General features: G+C 49.0%; 1 protein-coding gene across 1 annotated transcript; it reads left to right on the top strand.

Annotated features, from left to right (window-relative positions):
- Nucleotides 1-18,795: 18,795 nt before the first annotated feature.
- Nucleotides 18,796-23,013, top strand: Sbk3 (SH3 domain binding kinase family member 3). The gene is made up of 4 exons (XM_057760459.1): nt 18,796-18,840; nt 19,349-19,499; nt 19,957-20,159; nt 22,327-23,013. Exons 1-4 carry the CDS (start codon nt 18,796-18,798, stop codon nt 23,011-23,013), a joined length of 1,086 nt encoding a protein of 361 aa, XP_057616442.1.
- The last annotated feature ends 1,571 nt before the right edge of the window (nt 23,014-24,584 follow it).

Below are 24,584 nucleotides of genomic sequence, written 5' to 3'. Positions count from 1 at the left end.
TCAGTTACCCACTCATTCAAACATCTCTTGGTTGCCCATTGACACCTGTGTCTCACCCAGCCAGCAATCCAGCCAGCCCTCCATCATCTACCCGTCATTCACTCATCCGCCAATCTATCATCTGTCTTACCTATCCATTTGTGATGGCTATTCTTTTCTTCTTTTGTTTTTGTTTTTCGAGTTCAAGACAGGGTTTCTCTGTGTAATAGCCCTAACTGTCTGGGAACTAGCTCTTATAGACAAGGCTGGCTTTGAACTCACAGTGATCCGCTTGCCCCTGCCTCCCAAGTGCTGGGATTAAAGGCATGCACCACCACCACCCAGCTGTGATGGCTATTCTTGCATTGATCATCTATCCATCAGTCATCCTTTATACATGCTTCCGTCATCATCTATTGACAGCCATTCATTTACCACTCATCTCTCCATTTGTGACGGCTGTTCTTGCATTCATCATACATCCATCCCCTCACCATCTTCATCCCTCCGTCATTTATTGACACCCATCTATTACCCATTCATTTACCCTAAGCCCATTATCTAGTCATTATTTACCCATCTGTTACCAGTTTATCCATCCATTCCTTTATCATCTCTTTGCATCTATCCATCATCCACCCACCATACTTTTTTAAACTGTATTTTAGAACAATTTGAAATTGTGGTCATTTGACTCAGAATGGTCCCCCTAACTCATCTATTTAAATACTTGGCCCCCAGTTGGTGGAACTGTTTTGGGAGAATCAGGAGATGTGACCTTGTTGAAGGAGTTTGGGAATGGACTTTGAAGTCTCAAAAACCCACGCCATTCTCGATGTAGATTACGTTGTAGGCTCTTGATTGACTCCTGCTCCCACACCATGCCTGCCTGCTGCCATGCTCCCCTCTATGATGGTCACGGACTCCAACTCTCTGAAACTGTAAGCCCCAAGTCAACGCTTTCTTCTTTAAGTTGCCTTGATCATAGTGTCATATCTTTTCATTTTTTTACATTTATTTATTTATATACAGTGTGTGTGTGTGTGTGTGTGTGTGTGCAAGTATGCCCAAGTATATGGGCATGCATGCCCCAGCATGGTGTGGAGGTCAGAGGACAACTTACAACAGTTAATTTTCTCTTTCACTCTTGGGAGTCTCTGAGGTTGACCTCAGATCACCAGGCTTGGCTGCAAGTGTCTTTATGGCTGAGCCATTTTACTGTCCCAAACTCTACTCCTTTAGACCTAGAGCCCAGACCAGCATCCTACTGCTGAGGGACATCTCCAGCCCTTTGCTGCTGGATTCTAAACCAAAACTCTACCATTGAGCTATATCCCTCTCACTTTAAAACAATATTTACCCTATTTTTATTGTGTGTATATATGGCTGTGTGTGAGCATGTGGATGTGGTTACCCAAAGGGGTCAGGAGAGGGCACTGAATCCCCTGAAACTGGAGTGACAGGTGGCTGCACCCCCTCTTTGTCTCTCTGTTTCTGTTTCCAGTTTTATCTCCATCTCTGTTTCTCTCTTTACCACCCAATTTTTGTATCTTTCTCCTTCCCCTCCCCTCTCTTCCTCTTCTCTGTTTCTCTTTCCTGTCTCCTTATCTCTATTAACTTCCATTTTCCGCAAGAGCAACAAGTGTTCTTAACCACTAAGACATCTCTATAGACTCTTTTCATTATTTATTTTGAGACAGAATCTCTAACTTGCCCAGACTGACCTTGAACTTTGGACCAAGTCTTCCCCACAGGGCCTAACCTATACTCTTTATTTTGCTTTCTTTGATGACAAAGTCTCACATAACCAAGGCTAACCCTGAATTCCTCAACCTCAGCCTTTGCCTCCCAATCTGAGATTACTGTTTTGTACTGTTCTTTCAGTCAAGGTCTTCCCATGTAGCCCAGGTTGGTCTCCAATTCCATCCTCCTACTTCAGCCACCTGAATACTAGGATCATACACAGCACCAACCATGGTGGCCTAGCTTCTAGTCTCCTTAAACAAATCACTAAACAAGTGCACAGTGGGAAGAAAAGAGTGGCAAGTGAGTTCCTGGCAGAGATGGACGTTGCTAGAACAATCCTTTGTCTCTTGGTAGAAGGAAGTGTTGTCCCTCTGTCCCATGTCCTGGTTTGGTTATTCATTCAATCATTTCTGTGCATCAAGCTGCCTTGAGGGCACGTTTTATAGGTTGAGAGATGTGTTTTATAGGTAGGGTGATTTGTTATAGATTCAATAACGTCGGTCAGGCTCCACGCTATTTATTTCGTTGGAGCTTACCTGTTGTGATGCGGGTGCACACAGGAAAATAGACCACAGTTATCCAGACCCGCACACTTCTCTCCAGGGAAGCAGAGGCTGCAGGAAGAGTAACTTGCCAGGGCCCTAGGCGCGAGAGCTGTGCCTCTTCCCGACTGGCTCTGGAATTCGACTGGGCAGTGCCCCCAGCCTCCCCAAGCCTTATCTGCCACCGCCCACACGGTGCCAGGCAGGGAACCGACTGGGCAAAAATCTGCCGGCACCCTCGGCTCCCACCCGGCACTGTATGGAGAAGAAAGGAAATCAGCGTGGAAACAGGAGGGGACGTGAGGAGGAGAAGTGGGCAGAGACTAGATGAGAGAGGGAAGAGATGAGAGGATGCAGAGACAACGAGAGAGACAGATATGGAGGAAGAGAGAGAGAAAGTGAGAGGCAGACAGACAGACAGACAGAGACACAGAGAGATGGAGAGATGAGGAGAAAGCTGGGAAGAGATAGAGGTGGAGAGAGGGATAGAGACACAGAGAGAGACACACACACAGGAGGATGGGGAAATATGAAAGAGACAGTACAGTGGGAGAGGGAAGAGAGGGGGAGACGATGTGTCCAGGTTGTTAGCTCTAAGCCGGCAGACCCAGCTGCTTTCCTGGGTCACTGCCATGCAAGCTTCCAGGGACAGGGACCTCACCTTGCCTGTCTCCCTGCTTCTGTCCATTTCTGGTACAGCCCAGCTCTCACCTCTCCTAGGTTTGATGGGCAGTTCTCTGCCTGGAGCAGCCCCTACCATTCCCTTCAGGCCTCCCTGTAAATGCTAAATGCTCTCACTCCCACCTAAGATCCACCCTTGCCCTCTGCTGTTGCCCCACGTGACAGAAATGTAAGCTGCTCCCCAGGATCTCTGAATTCATTCATTCCATCTGATGCTATCCCAGGTGCAGTGGGAGGGGGATGTGGCAGGCGACACTAACCAGCTTCCCTGAAACCCAGGGAGATGGCTGTCAGTAGGCCTGGCCTGGTGAGATGAATTCCTAGAAGGAACCAGGCTCTTCCTGAGGCCAGAGGATGATTTGACCCGTGGGAGGCTCTTTGCTGTTGACTTTGAAGGTGCACATACTATGCCACATAGCAAGGAACTCAGATGGGCTCTGGAACCGAAAGCAGTTTCATCCCATAGCCAGCGAGGTACCAGGACAATAAACCTCGGTCCTAGGGCCACACGGAATTGGGTACCATCTCAGTCTGAATGCGCTTAGAGCAGGATCCAGCCCAGCCCAATTTGGAAGCTTACAGATGTCCCGGATTCTTGACCCACAGAAAGAGCAAGCTCCCTCTTGGGTCCTTCGGGGTAGAGCATAGAAAATGAATAGTCTCCCGAGCAAACGCGTTAGGCCCGCCCACTCCGTGCATCTTTCTCATCTCTCTGTTGCTGTCTCTCCCCGCCAGTGTTTCTGCTTCTTTGTCTCTGCCTCTCTCTCTGCCCTCTCCCCATGTCTCTCTTTGCATCTATCCGTCTCTGTCTCTCTCCATTTCTCCGTGTCTCTCCCTATCTCCCTCTTTCTGTCTTTCACTGACTTTGTCTTTCTATCACTGTTTCTGTGCCTCTCTTGGTCTCTCTGTCACCATCTCTCCATGCCTCTCTCTGTGTCTCTGCCCCCCCTCTGTCTCTACATCACATACCATCATCTCCACCACATCCTGTTAGGGGTTTGATGTCATCCACATAACTTATTGCCAGCATTGTTAAGTTGTCACCTTACCAAGGCATAAGTAGAAATTCTTTCTCTTTAATTCCAGTCTGTCCACTTGTTCCTTTTCTTTTTTTTTTTTTCTTTTTTCTTTTTTGGTTTTTCGAGACAAGGTTTCTCTGTGGTTTTGGAGCCTGTCCTGGAACTAGCTCTTGTAGACCAGGCTGGTCTCAAACTCACAGAGATCCGCCTGCCTCTACCTCCCAAGTGCTGGGTACTTGTTCCTTTTCTAAAGCTGTTGTGACAAAGCATAAATGGGGCTCAAAACTACAGAGATTAAACATTGCACTGTTGGGCTGGAGAGATTGCTCAGAGGTAAGAGAGCTGGCTGCTCTTCCAGAGGTTCTGAGTTCAATTCCCAGCAACCATAAGGTGGCTCGCAACCGTTTATAATGAGATCTGGTGCCCTCTTCTGGCCTGCAGACATATATGCAGACAGAACACTGTATACATAACAAACAAATCTTTAAAAACAAACAAACAAAAAATCATTGCACTGTCCAGGAGGGTATAGACATCTGAGCTCACGACTCAGACCGTTGAACCCACACAAGGTCTTTTCCATTGCCTTTCCATGGAAACCTTCAGGGTCCCTTCAGTCCCTGCCTCCATGGACACACAGCATCTGTACCTTTTTGTCTACAAGTAACTGTCAGGACAGTTGTCCTTTTGATGAAGGATCCATTGTAGTTTTGTTTCCTGCTGTTGTGATGAAACACCCTGAGTAAAACAACCTCATGAAGGGAAGTTTGGCTCACAATTCCTGATTACAGTCCATCATTGCAGGGCAGGCCAGGGAGCAAAAACTTGAAGCAACTGATCACAGCATATCCACGGTCAAGAGCCAAGCGGTGAATGAATGCTGATGCGCTTGCATTCACTTCCCTCTCTCTGCTCTTATACAATCCTATATCCCCTGCCCAGGGGATGGAACCATCCACAGTGGGCAGGTCTTCTCACCTCAATGAACGCAAGCAAGATAATCTATGCCAGGTGGTGGCGGTGGCACAAGCCTTTAATCCCAGCACTTGGGAGGCAGAGGTAGGCAGGTCTACACAGCGAGTTCCAGGACAGGTTCCAAAACTACAGAGAAGCCCTGTCTCGAAAAACAAAATAAAACAAAAAGATAATCTTTCACAGAAATGCCCACAGGCCCACCTCGTTTCCCCAGAAGATCTCAGACTGTGTCAAACTGACCAAATAAAGCAGGATTCCACCCTGGTGGGATGGAAGTCCATTCAACACTGGAGTTCCCTCCACTGGTAAAAGAGAAGGACACTGCAGGTCCCATTTGTAAATAGCATCATGTTCTGAGATGCTAAGAACTAGGACTTCAATGTTTTTCTTCTTTTCTCTCAGTGTGTGTGTGTGTCTTGCACATGCATGTGTACTCATGTGTGCTTGGAAACCAGAGAACAACCTCAGTTGTCATTCTTCAGGTGTCAACCACTTTTTTTTCTTTTTTGAGACAAGGTCTCTTGTTGTCTGGCTTTGAGCTCATCTATAGTTGAGGATGATCTCAACTCTGAATCCTCCTGTCTCCACCCCCCAAGAACTGGGATTATAGCTATGCCTCACCACATCTACAAGATGCCATGGAGACGGGCTCCAGGTGGGCCTTCAGCTCCTGGTCATCCAGCTTCTTCCTCCTTCCTGGGACGACATGTGGGTATCACCAAACCCAGCCATAGGTGTGTCTTTACAGGAAGTGATTCAGGCCACCATGTTCCTCCATCCACGTGGACCATCTGCTACTGTGCCAGCTAGTATGTCTGGAAGGCCTGTGAGATGGTTCTGAGGGTAAAGGCACTTGCCACCGATCCTGATGATATGAGTTTGACCCCCAGGATCCAGACAGTAGAAGGAGAGAACAAACTCCTGCCAGCCGTCCTCTGACTTCCACCCATAGGCAGTGGCAGGCACAAATAATGGTTTTAAAAGACTGTGTCTGGAACAGAGTGGGTACAGTTATCTGAACAGCTAGTTCTTTGGGTTTCATCCTCACCTGTTGAGTGGAATCAAAGTCACTCTCCCTCCTGTGTTCTCCCCGTTGGTTCCACTGGTCCTCCACCCCTTCTCTCTGGGCCCTGGAGACCACGTGTGGTTCACTGTGTCCTCCACCCCTTCTCTCTGGGCCCTGGAGACCACGTGTGGTTCACTGTGTCCTCCACCCCTTCTCTCTGGGCCCTGGAGACCACGTGTGGTTCACTGTGTCCTCCACCCCTTCTCTCTGGGCCCTGAAGACCACGTGTGGTTTACCATGCCCCCCCTTCTCTCTGGGCCCTGGAGACCACGTTTGGTTCACCATGTCCTCAGCATCAGACACATAGTAAACGGATAGCAAATGAGCAAGGCAAGGGCTGTATACTAGCCTATGCCTCACTTTATAGAAGAGGTAAGTGGGGCTCAAACAGACCAGGGGATGGCTGGACATAGTGATAAACACCTGTAAATCTCAGTAGCAGGGAGGCAGAAGCAAGAGGACTGGGAGCTTAAGGCCAATGTGGCTGTATAGTGAGAACCTGTCTCAAAAGAGCAAACCCAAGAGGGGCTCAGTGGTAGAGCCCCTGCCTAGAATCCCCCAGTGAGGGGCTGGAGGTGTGTTTAGTGGTTAGAGCACTTTCCTAGCACGTGGAAGTCCTTGGGTTTTACCTTCAGTATTGTGAAATTACATACATATATACAATCTTTAATTTTTTTAAAAAAAGAAAATCACAGGTCAAAAAAAGATGAAATTGATCACCACTGAAAATAGTTTTTTACCAATTTTATTTATTTATTGTATGTAGGTGTGTGTGTCGTGGTACAGGTAGAGGTCAGAGAACAACTTGCAATAGTCATTTTTCTTCTTCCATCACGTGGGACCTGGGGTTTGAACTCGGGTCAACTTGATGGCAAGCACCTTGACCACTGAACCATCTTGCTAGTCCTGAAGATAATACTTTTATATACGGGGGGGGTTTAAAACTTTGAAATGAAGCCAGGTGGTGGTGGCGCACACCTTTAATCCCAGCACTCATGAGGTAGTGGCAAGTGGATCTCTGTGTGTTGGAGGCCAGCCTGGTCTACAAAGTGAGTTCCAGGACAGGCTCCAAAAACTACACAGAGAAACCCTGCTTTGAAAAACCATAAAGAAAGAGAGAGAGAGAGAGAGAGAGAGAGAGAGAGAGAGAGAGAGAGAGAGAGAGAAAGAGAGAGAGAGAAAGAAAGTAAAGCTGGCAGGGTGAGCACCACAGTTAGAATTCTGTCTACTCGATAAAGCTGGAATCTGTAAGGTATTTTCTGGATTAATGCTGCATGTAGGAGGGCCCAAGTCACTGTGGTACCACCCCTGGGCAAGTGATCCTGGGCTGTGTAAGAAAGCGAGCTGAGCAAGCTGGTAGACAACGCACTTCCATGGCCTCTGCTTCAGGCCTTCCCTCCAAACTCCTGCCTTGAGTTTTTACATTGGCTTCATGGAGTGGATTGTGACTTGGGACATGTAAGCCAAATAAACACTTTCCTCCCCAAGCTGGTTTTGGCCAAGGTCTTTATCACAGAAGTAGAAAGTAAACCAGGCAAATGACTAAGCTGTAAAGGTGCTCCTGGAGCAGTCTGGAGCAGTCCTGGAGAGCTGAGTTCAAGCCGTGGGACCCACATGGTGGAGGAGAGAACTGACCCCCTCAGACTTACACATGCTGCCTCCTCACGCACACACACAATAAAAAGATGAATCAAAATCAATTAGTGAAAGACTAAATGTTTAATATGGTCGGTGGCTTCCCACAGGTCCTTTTTATTAGAGTCTGTCACTACAGTGTGAACTCAACCAGTAACCATTGCTACAGTCACATCTAGAATGTTCTCAGAATCAAAAGAAGTACTAAATCTCTTAGCTGTCTCTCTCTCTCTCTCTCTCTCTCTCTCACACACACACACACACACACACACACACACACCCTCAGCAGTAAGGGATTTGCTTCTTGTCTGTTTTTTGTTATTGTTGACTGGTTTTGAACTTGTTATGAAGCTGAAGATGGCCTTGAACTCTTGTTCCTCCTCCTTCACTTCCCAAGTGCTGGGATTACAAGTGAGCATCTCTGTGTCTGGTTGGTTTTTGGTTGTTTTTTGTTTTTTTTAAGATTTCCTTCTTTTATTTTACGTGCATGACTGTTTTGCCTGCACATGTGGCATGTATGTGATACCACTACATGCTTGGTGCCTACAGAGATCAGAAGAGGGCACTGGTTACGATGGTAGGGAGTCGCCTTGTGGAAACCAAACCCAGGCCCCTCTGCAAGAGCAACACATATTCTTTCTTTATTTGAGATTTATTTATTTATTATGTATGCTGTGTTCTCCTGAATGTCTGCCTGCAGGCTAGAAGAGGGCAGCGGATCTCATTACAGATGGTTGTGACCATGGGTTGCTGGGAACTGAACTCAGGACCTCTGGAAAAGCAGTCAGTGCTCTTAACCTCTGAACCATCTCTCCAGGCCCACAACATGTAGTCTTAATTTCTGGGCCATCTCTTCAGCTCATGCCTCATTTTTTCAATGCTGGGATTGAACCCAGGGCTTCACATACGCTGAGCAAGCACTCTACCAAGTGAGCTGCAGTCCCAGCCCTGTCTCTGTAGTCTTGTTACTGTTTGTTGTTTGTTTCTTTGTTTGCTATGATCTTGCCCAGTAGCCCAGGTTGACCTTAACACATCAAGTATGCCAGGCTGGCCTTGAGCTGCAGAACTTCCTATCTCAAGCTCCTGAATGCTGGGGTAGTGGATGGACCCCACTGCCCAGTATGTTTCCTCTCCCTGTAAGGGGCCGGTGTGTAGATCTCTGTGTAGCCTGTTTGCTGGCTTTGTCTCAGCTGTATCCCAAAATTCCCTGCACCACTCAATAGCAGAAGGGTGGGTGTTCGGTAGCTGTTTAATCTTGTCTGATAAGAACCCTGTCCCTGCTGCAGTGACCTCACACCCTGCTCCTGTTTCTCACACAGTTTCTGCTCAACACCTCTTCCTCCCTTCATCTTGTCCCTTCAGGACTGTTGAGAGCTACTCTGGGCTTGACTTTGCCACCTCTGTTCGATCAAGTACACTTGGTTTCGTAATCACCAGCAGTCCTGTCTACATACTTTGCAGACACCCATAGGGCAAAAATGGAATCTGTCTGCTGTTGCCTGAGGCCAGGGCCCCTACTCCCGGCTCAACTTATTGAGGTTGAATGGAAGTGAGAGAGAAAACAGTAACCTTGACTGACATATTTCTGCCCACAGCTTCTGGTTCACAAACTTCTGCCACGGGTGTGAGGTGCAAAGGGTTTGCATGGGAGATCCCAACTCTGCCACTGACCCCCCAGCAGGACAAGGAGCAGGAGACTTAATCTCCGCAAGTCTCTCTTTCCCCAACTATGAAACCCAGCTAAGAATAGGACCGACCTCCCTGGGGCTACTGTGAGGATTAACACAGGGGCTGGTAAGACGCAGAGTTCAGTAAATACCAGCTAGAATTATTGCTAATCACATAGGATTTATGCAACCATTAGACCCACTGTATTTGGCCGTTGGTCTGTCTCTTTATTCCACACACACTTCCTGAGACAGGGCGCGAGAACTCGGTGTGCCTTGGGCACTCTGAAACCTTCCGTGTGACTGGGGTGTTGGGTGAGATGGGGTGAGACTGGCGATAAGACTGAGCAGGTGCCAGCCCCTGAGAGATCTGGGGCCGGGTTGGAGAGCTTTGAACTCTTCCAAGAGCAGTGGGGAGCCAGGGGAGGCTACGGAGAAGAGGAGGGGCCAGGTCAGAGAGCATCAGAACGATGCCCTTTTGGGGTTATGGTGGGCCATCCCAGGAAACAGGCTGGAGATGGGTAAAAGCTGAGGTGACGGTCCATTTAGGAGAGCGTGGGTTCTGGAGAGAAGCTTCCTGAAGTTGAAGGTTGTTGTTGGTTGTTTTTATTCTTTACTCTTTTGGGGGGGGCACCTAGCTCCCAAATAAAACACATGGAGGCTTATTTCTTCTTATGAATGCCCGGCCTTAGCTTGGCTTGTTACTAGCCAGCTTTTCTTAAATTATTCCGTCTATCTTTTGCCACTGGGCTTTTATCTTTCTCTATTTCTGTCCTTCTCTCTCTCTCTCTTACTTCTTTCTCTGTGGCTTGCTGTGTAGCAGGGTGGCTGGGCCCTGATGTCCTCTCTCATTCTCCTTCTTCTCTTGCTTATCAATCCTCACCCCCGCCCCAGATTTCTCCTCCCATTTAGTCTCTGCCTTCCAACCCCGCCTATCCTTTCTCCTGCCTTATTATTGGCCATTCAGTTCTTTATTAGATCAATCAGGTTTTAGACAGGCAAAGCAACACAGCTTCATAGAATTAAACAAATTCAACATAAAAGAATGCAATACATCTTTGCATCATTAAACAAATATTCCACAGCATAAACAAATGCAATACACCTTTAATTAATATTCTATAACCGAAGATGACATCAGTTCCTAGTCTGTGGTTTCCAGAGTTCTAGAAAGATCCTAACTAGACTAGTGGTATCGCTGGTCCCTGGGTGTTCCCTGCCAAGAGGTAGATGCTATATATAAACTAAAATTATCATGACATAGCTCAACTGGTAGGATGCTTGCCTAGTATACACAAAGTCTTGGATTTGATCCATAGTACCACATTAACAAAAATCAAAACAACAATAATAAAAACCCCACAAGTATACGGGGCTAGAGAGATGGCTCCATGCTTAAGAGCACTTGCTGCTGGCGGGGTGATTGTGGCTCACGCCTTTAATCCCAGCACTCGGGAGGCAGAGGCAGGAGGATCAGAAGCTCAGGGTCATTGTTGGAGGTCAGCCTGGGCTACATAAGATCTGGTATCCCAAAAATATGTGTGTGTGTTGGAGGGTGTCTTCCAATACTAGGTATTAAAGGCTTCACACATGCTGGATGGAGCAAGTGCTCTACCGCTGAGCTACATCCCTAGCACAACCCCGTGAGTGTGTGTGTGTGTGTGTGTATCCGTGCGTGTGCACTTGGGGAGCAATCTTAGGACCTTGCACGGGTGTTCTATCATTGAGGTACATTCTGAGTCCTGTCATTATTATTATTACTATTATTATTATTATTTTGGTTTTTCGAGAAAGGGTTTCTTTGTAGCTTTGGAACCTGTCCTGGAACTTGCTCTGTAGACCAAGTTGGCCTCGAACTCACAGAGATCTGACTGTCTCTGCCTCCCGAGTGCTGGGATTAAAGGCTACTACATTTCATTTTGAGACACGGTCTCACAAATGGCCTTGAACTTTCTAACCCTCCTGCCTCCCTCCCCCTTCCCCCAAGTGCTTGGGTTACAGACCTACACCATCGGCCCTGCGGCTGTTGTAGTCTATAAAACTGCCCAGAATACAGAATGAGCCATGACTGAACCACTGCCCTGAGGAAGGTGAGAGTCGGGTTCCCAAAAGAGTGGCTACATTTTCATCAGCCAGTCAGTACACAGCTTTGTTTATTTGTGGGTCTTTGTTCAAATATATGTTGTTGGAAGACAGTAAGATGGCACATCCAGTAAAGGTGCTTGCCACCAAGGTGACAACCTGTGCTTGATCCCAGGACCCACTGACTCTCCATATACATGCTAAGGCACGCACAGGCTTGTGTATTTACACACATAAATAAATACAATACACATTTTTTACTTCCTCAATGTTATTACATATACTTGTTTATTTGTTGTGTGTGCGTGTGTAAATACGTGGGCACTGGTGTACCACAGTGCATGTGTGGAGATCAGGGACAACTCCTGGAAGTCATGTGGGTCCCAGGGATTGAACCGGGTCGTCAGATTTGCTGGCAAGTAAACAAGCTGAGCCACCTCCCTGGCCCGGTAAATAGGTACTGTTGTTCATTGGCACTGAACTCCAGACAGCAGCATCCAGCGCAGGTCTGACGGGAGCTTGTCTAACACAGGCTTGTTACTGTCTGTTTTCTTTTGATTTTGATACAGGTGGATCACATGAGGTCAGCCTAGGCTACAGAGAAACGCAGTCTTAATTAAACAAACAAACCATGATAGTATTTTTGTTATCCTTTCTTTCTTCTTTTTTTTTTTTTTGTCTTATTATTGGTGATGGGGATGGAACGTTTGCCAAACAAACGCTCTCCTGTTGAACTGTTTCCTCAGCCAACTTTTTTTTTTTTCCTTTTTTGAGAAAAGGTTCTCTGTGTAACAGTCCTCACTGGCCTGGAACTCACTTTGTAGACCAGGTTGGTCTGGAACTCACAGAGATCCGCCTGCCTCTGCCTCCTGAGCGCTGGGATTAAAGGCGTGCGCCACCACTTCCAGTTCTCAGCTCACTTTTGTTAGTCGATTATTATCATTATTATGTTGCAAAGATTTGTTTGTTTTCACTGTAGGGGTGTGGAGAGTGGGGGGTGGAGGTCCCATCCCTGCAAGGGCCAGAAGAGGGTATTAGAACCCTAGAGCGGAGTTACAGGCAGTTGTAGGGCACCCAAGACTCAGGTTATCTACAGGAACAGCGAGAGTCCTTAACCACTGAACCATCCTTCCAGCTCCTCAAAGAAAATAGATCAAAGGTCTATTTTCCAGAATTCTCAGGTTGGATCATTCATATGTCAAGTCCTGAAGGGCCACCCGTCCTGCTTATTGGCTCTTTGTTAGAGAAAGCAACAACCTTCAGCTTTCCTCAGATTGCCAAGCGGGCCTATGACCTCAAAGAGTCATAATAGAAAATCTAAAGTCAGATGGGAGGGCTGTATGGCAATGCCCAAGAAAGCTGCACGTTCTTTGTCCTCTGACTGAGGAATTCTCTGTTAAGGCCAGAGTGAGTGAAAATGTGTCGCTTCTTGAAAATGGGGGACAACGTTAACAGGCAGCAACATGTTCAGGCAGTGTCGCCACCCCTGCTTATGAGGCTGGAACCTCCCGTGCCCATGCTCAGCAGACAGAGTGCATCGGAGATAGTGTGCCGCATGCCAGACTGGGAGACTTGCTTGGAAGGGAGGAAACTCAACTCATGAGTGCTTTGTTGAGCTGCTGAGGGTCAAAGCAAGTCACAGAAGGTCAAAACAGGATGCTATTTATACAAAATTGAAAAACAGGCAACATGACACCCTATGGCAGTGATGGATTTATACACATGGAGCAAAATGGAGCAAAATCTTTTTTCCATTTTAAAGTCAAGGGTGGCAGGCACCTCCCTAAAGCTCGTGGCTGCGTCTAGGAAGAAAGGGCAAGATTTGAAGAGGAAAAGGCACACAAAGGGTTCAGCTATTTCAGAAATTGTGTCTCTTATTGCATTTATTTATTTAGCGTGGGGTGAGCCTGCGTGGCATGGTCCACATGTGGAGATCAGAGGACAACTTGCTGGAGTTGGTGATCTGTTTCCACCCTGTGGGTCCTCGGGATCAATCTCAGGCTGTCAGAACTGAAGCAAACACCCTTATGGACTGAACCATCTCGCCAGCCCTTCAAGTGTCTCTTTAACAGTGTTCTGAACAGGAGCTGCAAGTACCTCTACATCAGACAGAAGGACCCTGAGGCAGAGGCACATTCATCAGAGATTCAAAGATCAACAGGAAAAAGCAAAGTCAGGAAAGGGTCCCAGGAGGAACCCTTGGAGCTGGCAGGCTGGAGGACTGAAGGAAGAAGGCTTGGTTCTGAGCTCAACTGTGAAGAGGGGAGTTGTGTGTGTATGTGTGCACTCCCTAGCGCCAGGCCTGGACTGTCCCCTGCCACACCTGTGTGCTGAGGTCACTCTGGGTGACCCCAGTGAAGCAGTTGTTGCTAAATGGGGAGGTGCAAAGCTCCCCGGATCATCAGTGAGCTTGGGGGGGAGGGCTGTGACAGGCTGGGGGCCTGAGGGGGCCCCTCCCTGGCTCCTCCCAGCAGGCCCAGGTGGCCACCTCTCTAGCCTGACCTTTCTGTTCTAACAGCGAATGTGACTGCCATCCCTGCAGCCCAGGTTCACACCACTGACCCTAAATCCCCTGAGCCAGAGAGCGTGGGTAAGCCTGGAGATATCCACAGAAGCCCTCTGGATGGGAGCCAGAGAGTGGCCTGGCATCTGCAGACCAGATGGAATATTGACACTTCGTGTCTGTGGCCATTGGCTGTGTCTCCATGACTCAGTTTCCCTGCCAGTAATCTGAGAAGTATCGTTCTGATCACTAGTGCGTGTCGGACTTCACAAGCTCTTGGATAAAATAAATTAAGAAAAAGCGAGTGCAGTGCCCAGGACCTGTCATCAAGGGCACAATATTATCCTCATGTCATCTTCTGCTACTTTGGATTTTTTTCATAAGCAACACAGACACATGAGAGAGAAAAATCAAATAGTACAAAGGAAACAGCTATTTAGGAGTTTCCCAAAAGACATGTAAGGACATGTGTCATTTATTAAGAGAGGTGTGTGTGTATGTGTGTGTGTGAGTGTGTGGGTGAATGTGTGAGAGTGTGCCTGTGTGTGTGCATGTGAGTGTGTGCCTGTGTGTGTGCGTGCATGTGTGTGAGAGTGTGCCTGCGTGTGTGAGTGTGTGCGTGTGTGTATGTGTGTGCCTGTGTGTATGTGCGTGCGAGTGTGCCTGCGTGTGTGTGAGTGAGCGTGTGTATGTGTGTGTATGTGTGTGCTTGCTACACGCATGAGAATGCCTGAAGAAAGCAGAGAGGGTGTTGGATTTCCTGGAACTAAGTATATGAATGTGGGTGTGGATGCTGGGAATTGAACCTGGGTCCTCTGCAACAGCAAGTGTCTTTTTTTTTTTTTTTTTTGAAACAGGGTTTCTCTGTAGCTTTGGAGCCTGTCCTGGAACTAGCTCTTGTAGACCAGGCTGGCCTCGAACTCACAGAGATCCACCTGCCTCTGCCTCCCGAGTGATGGGATTAAAAGTGTGCACCACCACAGCCCGGCTAAATTTTCTTTAAAAAAAAAAAACCAAATTTCCATTTTTTGGACACAGAATCTCACTGTGTACCCCTGGCTAGCCTGAAATCCACTGAGATCTGCCCAACTCTGCCTCCTGAATTCTGGATCTAAAAATATGAGCCACAAACATTATATATATCACCTGCACATGGGCTCCATCTGGAGGTTGGAGGCTAATCGTACATGTGGGAATCAGTTCTCTCCTTCCAGGGGTGGGATGACACTAAAGTTGTCAGGCTGGGCAGCCAGTATCATGATCTGCTGAGCCATCTCCCAGCCCCGCCGTGTAAGGGTTTCTGACTTAACTAGGATATTTAAAGGCGTTGTGAGGGTGGGGGTTGAATGCACACTGGTTCTTGGTGGGTTTTAAGGGACAGCAATGTTGTTCAATGGTGACAATGGGCCTACATAGATGGTGCAAAGAGACATACATGCAGGCAAAACAACAAATGCACATTTAAAAAAATTTCAATATGTAAATGATAGCAAAATTGTAGTTGACCTGTGCTTTTTCATATAACTTATTATTCTATGAATTATACTTATTATTCTCATCAGGGGCATTTGTGCTTTCTGAGAGTCTCAAAACCTCTCTAGCACACATATGTACTTTTCGTTTTAATTTTTCAAGAGTTTTATTTTATTTTTGTTTTTGTTTTTTGTTAAGACAGTGTTTCTCTGTATAACAATCCTAGTTGACCTGGAACTAGCTCTTGTAGACCAGCTGGCCTTGAACTCAGAGATCCGCCTGCCTCCGCCTCCCGAGTGCTGGGATTAAAGACAAGTCCTACTACCAGTCTTGTTTTTTTTTTCCTTTCCTTTTCTTTCTTTCTTTCTTTCTTTCTTTCTTTCTTTCTTTCTTTCTTTTCTTTTTCTTTTTCTTGAGACAGGGTTTCTCTCTGTAACAGTCCCGGCCATCCTGGAACTCACTTTGTAGAACTCAAAGAAATCTGCCTGCCTCTGCTCCCAAGCGCTGGGATTAAAGGCACCACCACCTCCACCCAGCATTTTTTGCATTTCTTTTGAGATATTCTTCCTAAATTGTCCAGGCTGCCCTCAAACTCATTATCCTCCAGCCTCAGCCTCTTAAGTGCTGTGGGTACAGGCATGCATTACTATACCTGGCTCTCTGGAATATTTAATTTAATTAATTAGTTAATTAAATTCTCCTTAGACAGTATTTCAGTTTGTCCAGGCTGACTTTCAACTCTCCACGTAGCTTAGGCCTATCTTGAACTTGTGATCTCCTGACTCAACCTCCCATCTTCCTACATCATCATACTTGGCCAGATCTGTTTATTTGATTGTGGCAGGTCTTACTGTGTATCCCAGACTGGCCTGGAACTCACTAGCTCAGGACAACCACCTCCAGATCACAGTCCTCCTGACTCAGCCTCCTGAGTGCTGGGATTATAGGCGTGCACCACAACACCTGGCTTTACTGGAGTATTTTGTTTTTATTAATTTTATGGCTGTTGTTTGTTTGTGTGTGTGTGTATACACATTCCCCAGCTCATGTGTTGAGGTCAGAGGCCCACCTGTGAGGGTCAGTTCTGTCCCTTCACCATACTGGTTCCAGGGGTTGAACACTAGTTGTCAAGTTTGATGGCAAGTCCCTTTACCTGGTGATCCATCTCTCCAGCCCCATGGCGATCTTTCTATGCCTTTGCTGCTTTCCCTAATGGAACACGAAAAAGACAAAGATCAAAGGAAACTCTACTTCAGCCCAGTCAGGCTCCTTAGGGGCAACCACCTTAGCCAGTTTCCTGGGGATCCTTCCAGAGCCTCGGAGAGCTGTGTTGTGTCTATATTAATAGCCAGCTGTAGTAGTAGTGGAAACTTGAGTGGTGCCCACGTCAGGATTGTGAGTCACCCAGGCCTGGCACGAACCTGGCGCCCTCTGACTTGGTGTAAGGCGATGCTGCTCTCGGAACCTGGGTTTCCTGCTCTACAGGCTGCGGACAAAGCCTGGTGCTGTGGGCAGCTGGGGGGAGCAATGTAAAGCCCCTGCTCAGACCAGGGTTAGGGCGGGTTGTAGAGCGCAGAGAGATACTATGACCCACTGTACCCCCAGCAACCTCTGCTCCCCTGTCTCTAGAGGTGGGGGGGGGGTGAGGGTGGACCACTGGGTCTAGGAAGGAGGGCTGGGGTTTGGAGGAGTCCTTTGGGTCTGAAAAAGGAAGGATGGTACTTGGACCCCGGAGTCTGAGGGAAGAGAGGCTGGGATCTGGATTCCTGGCTATGTATGAGTAGGTCTAGGTCTGAGGGAGGAGAGGCTGAAGTTTGGAGGAGACCTTTGGGTCTGAGAAAGGAAGGATGGTACTTGGACCCCGGAGTCTGAGGGAAGAGAGGCTGGGATCTGGATTCCTGGCTATGTATGAGTAGGTCTAGGTCTGAGGGAGGAGAGGCTGAAGTTTGGAGGAGACCTTTGGGTCTGAGAAAGGAAGGATGGTACTTGGACCCCGGAGTCTGAGGGAAGAGAGGCTGGGATCTGGATTCCTGGCTATGTAGGAGTAGGTCTGGAGTCTAGACCCCTGGGTCTGAGGGAGGAGAGGCTGGAATGTGGAGCCCTAGGTCTGGGTGTGGAGGACTGGGGTCTAGACTCTTAAGTCTGAGGAAGAGGGCTGAGGTCAGGGTGACCCAGTTTGAGAATGGAGGGTTGAGGGTCTCGATTCCCCGGTCTAGGGAACCTGGACTCCTGGGTCTGGGGAAGGAAAGTTAAGTTTTGGACTCATATGTTTAAGGCAGGCTGCAGCTTAGGCTTGGTGTTTAGGAACAGGGCTGTGGGAACAGTCCTGGCTTCTGGCCTTCCATATTCCCAGCCCCTAAAGGAAGGTCCAAGCCCTGGACCAGTTACCCCTACTAGCTTTGAATGAGTCTCCCTTCCTTTTTCTTCTGCTCTCAGCCTGGCTCTTGGGGGTTCACAATATGTTTCGTCCCCTCTGTCCTGGGACCAGAGCCCAGAGTCCAAGCTGGTCTAAGTTTGGAAGAGGGAGGGAGGGGACAGCGAGTCAGGGGGGTGAGGGAGGCGTGTAGGGGGGACAGGATGTCTCTGTCTCTGAGCTGTCACACACACACACACCTCAGCCCAGAGAAAGGGAAGGACAAAAGGCTCAGAGAGACAGAACAAAGAGAGACCCAGAGACAGCCCAAGAGAGTCAGAGAGAAGGGGAGGCAGAGGAGAGAGAGTGGGGACGTCCCATGGGCAGACTCGGTTGACAAGTAGGGGAAGAGTGTATAGGGAAGTCAGAGGTCCCAGCAAACAGAGGCAGGGTAGAGAGAGGGAGAGCACCCTGGGGAGAAACAGGGAGCGGGAGGAAGAGGGTGGTGGGAAAAGAGACAGGCAAAAAAAAAAAAAATAGAATCAGATATGCTCAGAGGGTGAAAAAAAGATTGAGAGAGATAGAAGGAAGAACAAAGACACAAGAGGGAGAGAGAGAGAGAGAGAGAGAGAGAGAGAGAGAGAGAGAGAGAGAGAGAGAGAGAAGGAGGAACAAAGACACAAGAGGGGAGAGGGAGAGAAAAGGAGGAACAAAGACACAAAAGAGGGAGAAGAAGAGAGAGAGAGAAGGAGGAGGAGGAGAGAGATCAGAAGGAAAGAAAGACTGGTATAGGTTGTAGAGAGGGGATAGAAGGGTGAGAAGATTCAAAAGAAATAAGACAGCAGAAGGCGACACTCCCTAGTAGGTGGCAGGAAGGAGAAAAGGGAGTCTGGGAATTCTCAGGGGCCAGAAGACTGTTTCAGACAGTGACACCAAGGCAGTCCTCCCACAGCTTCCCCACACTCGGCTGGGCAAGGACCTGTGGGGGTGCAGAGGGTCCCTCAGGCTGCTTCCTCTTTGGGGAGTCTAGATAAGGGGTGCCTACCAGGGTCAGCTGACACCAGGCAACCTGAGATGGAGCTCAGGGCCCTCAAGACCCCTGAGGATGGGGATGCAGAGGTGAGAGGGGACAGAAGGGAGGCAGAGAGACAGAGCAGGAAGAGACAGAGGGAGAGACGAAGGACAGACAGAGAGACAGAGAGAACACAGACAAGAGAAGAGAGAGAGAAGAAAGAGAGCTGGAAGCCCAGGTTCAGGGAAGAACAGCAGCGCAGACCCAATCGATCACTCTCTGGGGTCAGAACACAAAGATCAGAACACAAGGGAGAGAGGATGAAGGGATCCCATCGGGCTAAGCACGAAGTCATGGTTGGGGTTGAGAACTTCTGGCTGCCTCCCTGAGGTGGGGGCAGACGAAGCCTCTGAGACCAAGACCCCTAACTTTGCTAGGACACAAAAACAGGTGTCCCCAGACTGGGTGACTCACTGTGACTCATCCTTCTCTCTAGGGACAGTGACCCCTGTCCCTGCATCCACAGCTTGGTTCTGGGCTTGGCCTCTGATCTCTCCCGTTGTTCAGAGAGACCCCAGATGTGCCCCTCAACCATCCCATTCCTTCTCCCCGCAGGAGGACACAGCCATGGCCCTCCAGCGACTCGTAGAGCTGACAGCCAGCAAGGTGGCATCGGTGAGAAGCCTGCGTGTCCAGTACCGTCTCATCCGAAAGCTGGGTTCCGGTTCCTACGGCCAAGTGCTCCTAGCCCAGCCTCGCCAAGGGGGTGAGTTCAGTCACCAAAGGGTAGACTTCACATTCTCCCATCATGAGCCATCTCTGAGACTAGCCAGACCTGGTGGGAACTCGGAAAGTGCAGACTCTACGATCTTCTGAGAGACATAGGCCACCCAGAGACAGCAAGTGGCCACCTCCAGGTCATACATCACACAACAAGGCAGGCGAGCAAACTGAACTGAAATTCATGCCACCACCTTGTCCCTTTATGTTATAGGGAATGGAGGACCAGAGAGGGTAAGGCAGTTATACAGGGCAACACAGCAGTCCAAGGCAGAGCAGGAGGGACACAAGGGAAGGTCTAGTTCCGACCCACACGTCACAGGTGAAGACACTTGATTTTCACATGCGACTTCTCAGGCTCCAAGAGGTCAAGTGGTTTGCCAAAGGCCCCACAGCATGACCAGGGTGTTTCGGGTTCTCATCTGAGCCCATCTTTCTGACAGGTCAAACCGTGGCCCTTAAGCTCCTCCGGCGGGACTCAGTCCTGAGAACAACGTTCCTGAGAGAATTCTGTGTGGGCCGCTGTGTCTCTTCACACCCAGGCCTGCTGCAGACCCTGGGATGGCCCCTGCAGACACCCCGACACTTTGCCTTTGCCCAGGAGTATGCACCCTGTGGGGATCTCAGCGGAATGCTCCAGGAAAAGGCAAGACTGGATAGGATTGCTCAGGTCCCTTTCAGTCCCTAACCCCAAATAAGTACCCCACTGAGATCACCCTGAGACCCCCAAATGACCCCCCCTTTCTAAGTCCTAACACAGCTGCCTACCTGACCCCAGCACTGATCCTATGATCATCTAAACACAAGCTTGGAAAAGTTGGCTGGGTTGGTGTTAGGATGGATTGCAGCTACTTGAGGGTGGAGAGGAGTCAGTTTTGAGGCTCCAGCTGGCATGGGGATTGGGAGGTAGAAATGGATGAGTGGGATGGAAAGGTTTATGATTGGTCTTAGGTGGCCATGGATGTAGAGGAGGAAATTCGGGACAATAATGTGACAAGGGCAGATGGGCACAGGCTGTGTCTGCAGGTCAACTTGGGTCCGTTTCAAATGGGGTTTCCTCTAGAAAGGATTCCAGGTCAGGACTGAATCCAGGAGAGTCTAGTCCCTCTTGTGTTAGAGATAGGGTACGTGGAGATATTAAAAGGGTGGCATTTGGGATTTGAGAAAGAATTAGGGGTAAGGGAGGATGAGAGGGAGAAGGGAGGGAAGATAAGTGGGGAGATGGACGGCTGGATGCATGCATGCATGAATCGATGAGTGGATGGTGAGTGCGTACATGCATGGATGGACAGCTGAATGGCTAGTTTGATGTGTAGATGGATGGGTTTATGGATGGATGGACAGCTGGATGGGTGCATAGATAAATAAATAAATGATTGCATGGATGGCTACGTGGATAGTTGTATACACGCATAACTGCATGGTTAATAAGATGCATGGATGGACGGATGGATGCATGTATGAATGTATAGACGGCTGCGTGATTGGCTAGTTGTATGGATAGCTGCATGGTTGTATGGATGACTGCATGGTTGGCTGGTTGTACAGATGGCTGCATGGTTGGCTAGTTTTATGGATAGCTGCATAGTTGGCTAGTTGTATGGATGTCTGCATGGTTGACTAGTTGTATGGATGTCTGCATGGTTGACTAGTTGTATGGATGGCTGCATGGCTGGCTAGTTGTACAGATGACTGCATGGCTTGCTAGTTGTATGGATGGCTGCATGGTTGGCTGGTTGTATGGATGTCTGCATGGTTGGCTGGTTGTATGGATGACTGCATGTTTGACTAGTTGTACGGATGTCTGCATGGTTGGCTGGTTGTATGGTTGGCTAGTTGTATGGATGGCTAGTTGTATGGATGGTTGCATGACTAACCGGATGTATGGATAGGTGCGTGGGTGGATGGTGGGTGAGTGTGTAGATAAAGTGAATGAAAGGAAGATAAAGAGGGTGAGTGCTGGATACGATAACAGAATAATCGGGTTGCTGCCTGAATGTGGAGTGGGTGTGGGGTGGAGTCGTGATTTAACACTGTTGGGTGGAGGTGTGGCTGGCCAGTAAGATAGACTTTATTAGGACAGTCTGAGTTAGAGATGAGTTCTGTGTCAATATAGGACTAAGACCAGGCTTGACTAAGGGGTTTAGATTCTCACTGAGTCCTTTACTACACTTGGGAAGCAGAGGCAGGTGGATCTCCATGAGTTTAAGGCCAGCCTGGTCTACATAGTGAGACCCTGTATCCAAGAACCAAAATAGCACACACATACACACACACTACAGAAAGGAGGGAAGGAGAGAGAGAGTTTGAGAATTTTAGGATCAGGACAAACTTTGAGAGATCTTCTGGGGCTGTAGTTCAGTGGTAGAGAACTCATCTGTCATGCATAAAGCCCAGGGTTTGATCCCCAGCACAGTGTAAACCAGGGACATTGGTACATTCCCATGATTCTAGCACAGGACAGGTGGAGGCAGGTGACCCTCAGCTACGAGGTAAATTTGAGGCTCGTCTGGTCTACCCAAAACCCTGTTTCAGAGAGAGAGAGACAGAGACAGAGAGACATAGAGAGGCACAGAGAGAGACAGGGAGAAATAAGTTCTGATGAGAAGTGGGGTTCTGTTGGGGTGAGTGGAGGGAGCCATAAAGGGTGGCTGGTCTGCAGAACTTGGCGTGTTTGTGGAGATATTGGATGGCTCTGGGGACCCTGGGTCCTGTACTCTCAAACCTCAAGAGTCAGAGCCTTTAGGAATCAAGAACATGTCCAGGATGATGAAATGAACAGCAAGTCCTTTTTCCTTTCTCCCCAACCTCAGGGCCTCCCAGAGCGGATGGTGAAGAGGGTCCTGGCCCAGCTGGCTGGAGCCCTGGACTTCCTCCATGGCCGGGGGCTAGTGCACGCGGATGTCAAGCCGGACAACGTGCTAGTCTTCGATCCTGACTGCAACAGAGTAGCCCTAGGTGACTTGGGTTTGACCCGACCTGAGGGCAGCCCAACTCCTGCCCCACCAGTGCCTTTGCCCACCGCACCACCTGAACTCTGCCTCCTGCTGCCTCCGAACACCCTGCCTTTGCGACCGGCTGTGGACTCCTGGGCCCTGGGCGTGCTTCTCTTCTGTGCCGCCACAGCCTGTTTCCCTTGGGATGTAGCATTGGCCCCCGATCCTGAGTTCGAGGCTTTTGCCGGCTGGATGACCACCAAGCCCCAGCCCCCTCGGCCACCGGCACCCTGGGACCAGTTTGCACCCCCGGCTCTGACCTTGCTCCAGGGACTTCTAGACCTGGATCCTGAGACTAGGAGCCCTCCACTGGCAGTCCTGAATGTCTTAGGGGATGACTGGGGGTTGCAGGGGAGCGGAGAGGGAGCTGGAAGCTTAGGGGGCATATCCTATGAGGATGCGGAAGAAGATGAGGGGGGATCAAGTTTGGAAGAGTGGACAGAGGAGGAGGAAGATGAAATTAAAGATGGTGGGAGGACAGGGACGGACAGCAGAGGTTCCTGACCAGGTGACGGAGAGAGGAGGTCAGAGAAGAACCTTGGCTAGTCTCCTAACCCAGCGTGGGGCCACAGGGAGGAACACACTTCACTTTTCCCTTGTGGAGGCTGGACTTGCATGTGTAATCCCCTCTCCCTGCAATGCACACACAACTGAGACTCAGGAGTCCAGAGTGTGTGCCACCGTTGCTGCGGTCTCCTCCCCTCCTCCACTGTTCCCCTCCTTCCCTCTTCCTTTCCTCCACTCCTCCTCTCCTCCCCTCTCCATCTTTGTTTTTATCTTCTTCTTTTCTGTCTTGCGCTCTCTCTTTCCTCCTCTTCTCCTCCTCCTCTCTACTTCTCTCCTAATCATTCTTCCTTCTCTTCCTCCCCTTCTCATCCCGATTTTTCTTCTGAGACAGCCTTGTGTGTCCCATGCTGGACCCAAACCACTATGTAGCTGACCTTGAACTCTGACCCTCTGGCTTCCATCTCCCCAGTGCTGGGATTACAGGCATGCATCTCCGTGCTGTTTTTGAGGTGCTGGGCAGAGATGGAACTCCGGGGCTTCCTGCACGCTAGGCAGGCCCTCTATCAAATGAGGTTCATCCCGGGGCCCTGAGCATCTTCCTGATGAAAGTCTCTGTTTCTCCTGCGATTGGAATTCTGTACCCAGAAACACTGAGTGCTTATCATGAATTCTGATGGGACCACTCTTCTCCTCTGAGACTGTGGTTGGCTCCCACCAACCGGGGCACAATATCTGAATATATAGGATCCGATATTATGTTGGTCTAGCGTTTCCTGGGCTCTGTGTTGGTGGCATTGTGGGAACCGTTTATGTATTCTGAAGTTAGCTACACACACACACATGACTGCCAGCATCACTCAGTCACCTTACATGCTCCACCTGGCACATTTTACTTCCATCTTGGCCTACCGAAACTGGCCCCCACCCCAGCCATCTTGTCTGTTCTCCCCCACCTCCACCCACCATCACAAATTTCTGAGATGTGTTTGTTTTTATCTCACTTCTAGACACTTCCAGTTTCTGTTTCCACAAAGCCCCAAGTAATCTGGCTCCGACTATCCCAGCTCCATCTTTGTTCAGGGACCCACCAATCATGAGAGCCAGGACTGGTTCCATGGCTCTTCCTCTCTCTCAAACAGCACACAGACCCCAACTCAGTGTGCCTCAAGCCCCCAGCGCCCGGCAGAGGAGCAGGACCTAGAAACATCCCAGGAATTTATACTTAAAACATCAGGTTCTCCTGTATGCCAGGATGTCCACTCACTAGCAGAGGGTGACCTTGAACTTCTGATCCTCCTACCTCCACCTCCCAACTGATGCCACCAGGACGATTCATACAGCACTGGAGGTTTGAGCGGAACTCCAAAGCTTTGTGCAGGCCACGCAAACACTGCAAACAGATCTACATCCTCAGCCCAGAGAGGTACACTTTCTAGATTTAACAGTGAGTTCACTAAATGCACTACGGTGCCCTCCAGACTGGACCTAAGGAACAGGAAAGGGATCTTGAAGGCAATGAGGGTGGACAGGATGACTCACTGTTGTTGGAAGTGTAACTAACTTAGCAC

This window comes from Chionomys nivalis, chromosome 2, assembly GCF_950005125.1.
Source record: "Chionomys nivalis chromosome 2, mChiNiv1.1, whole genome shotgun sequence".
Lineage (NCBI taxonomy): Eukaryota > Metazoa > Chordata > Mammalia > Rodentia > Cricetidae > Chionomys > Chionomys nivalis.
This window is presented reverse-complemented; position numbering and strand designations above follow the sequence as displayed.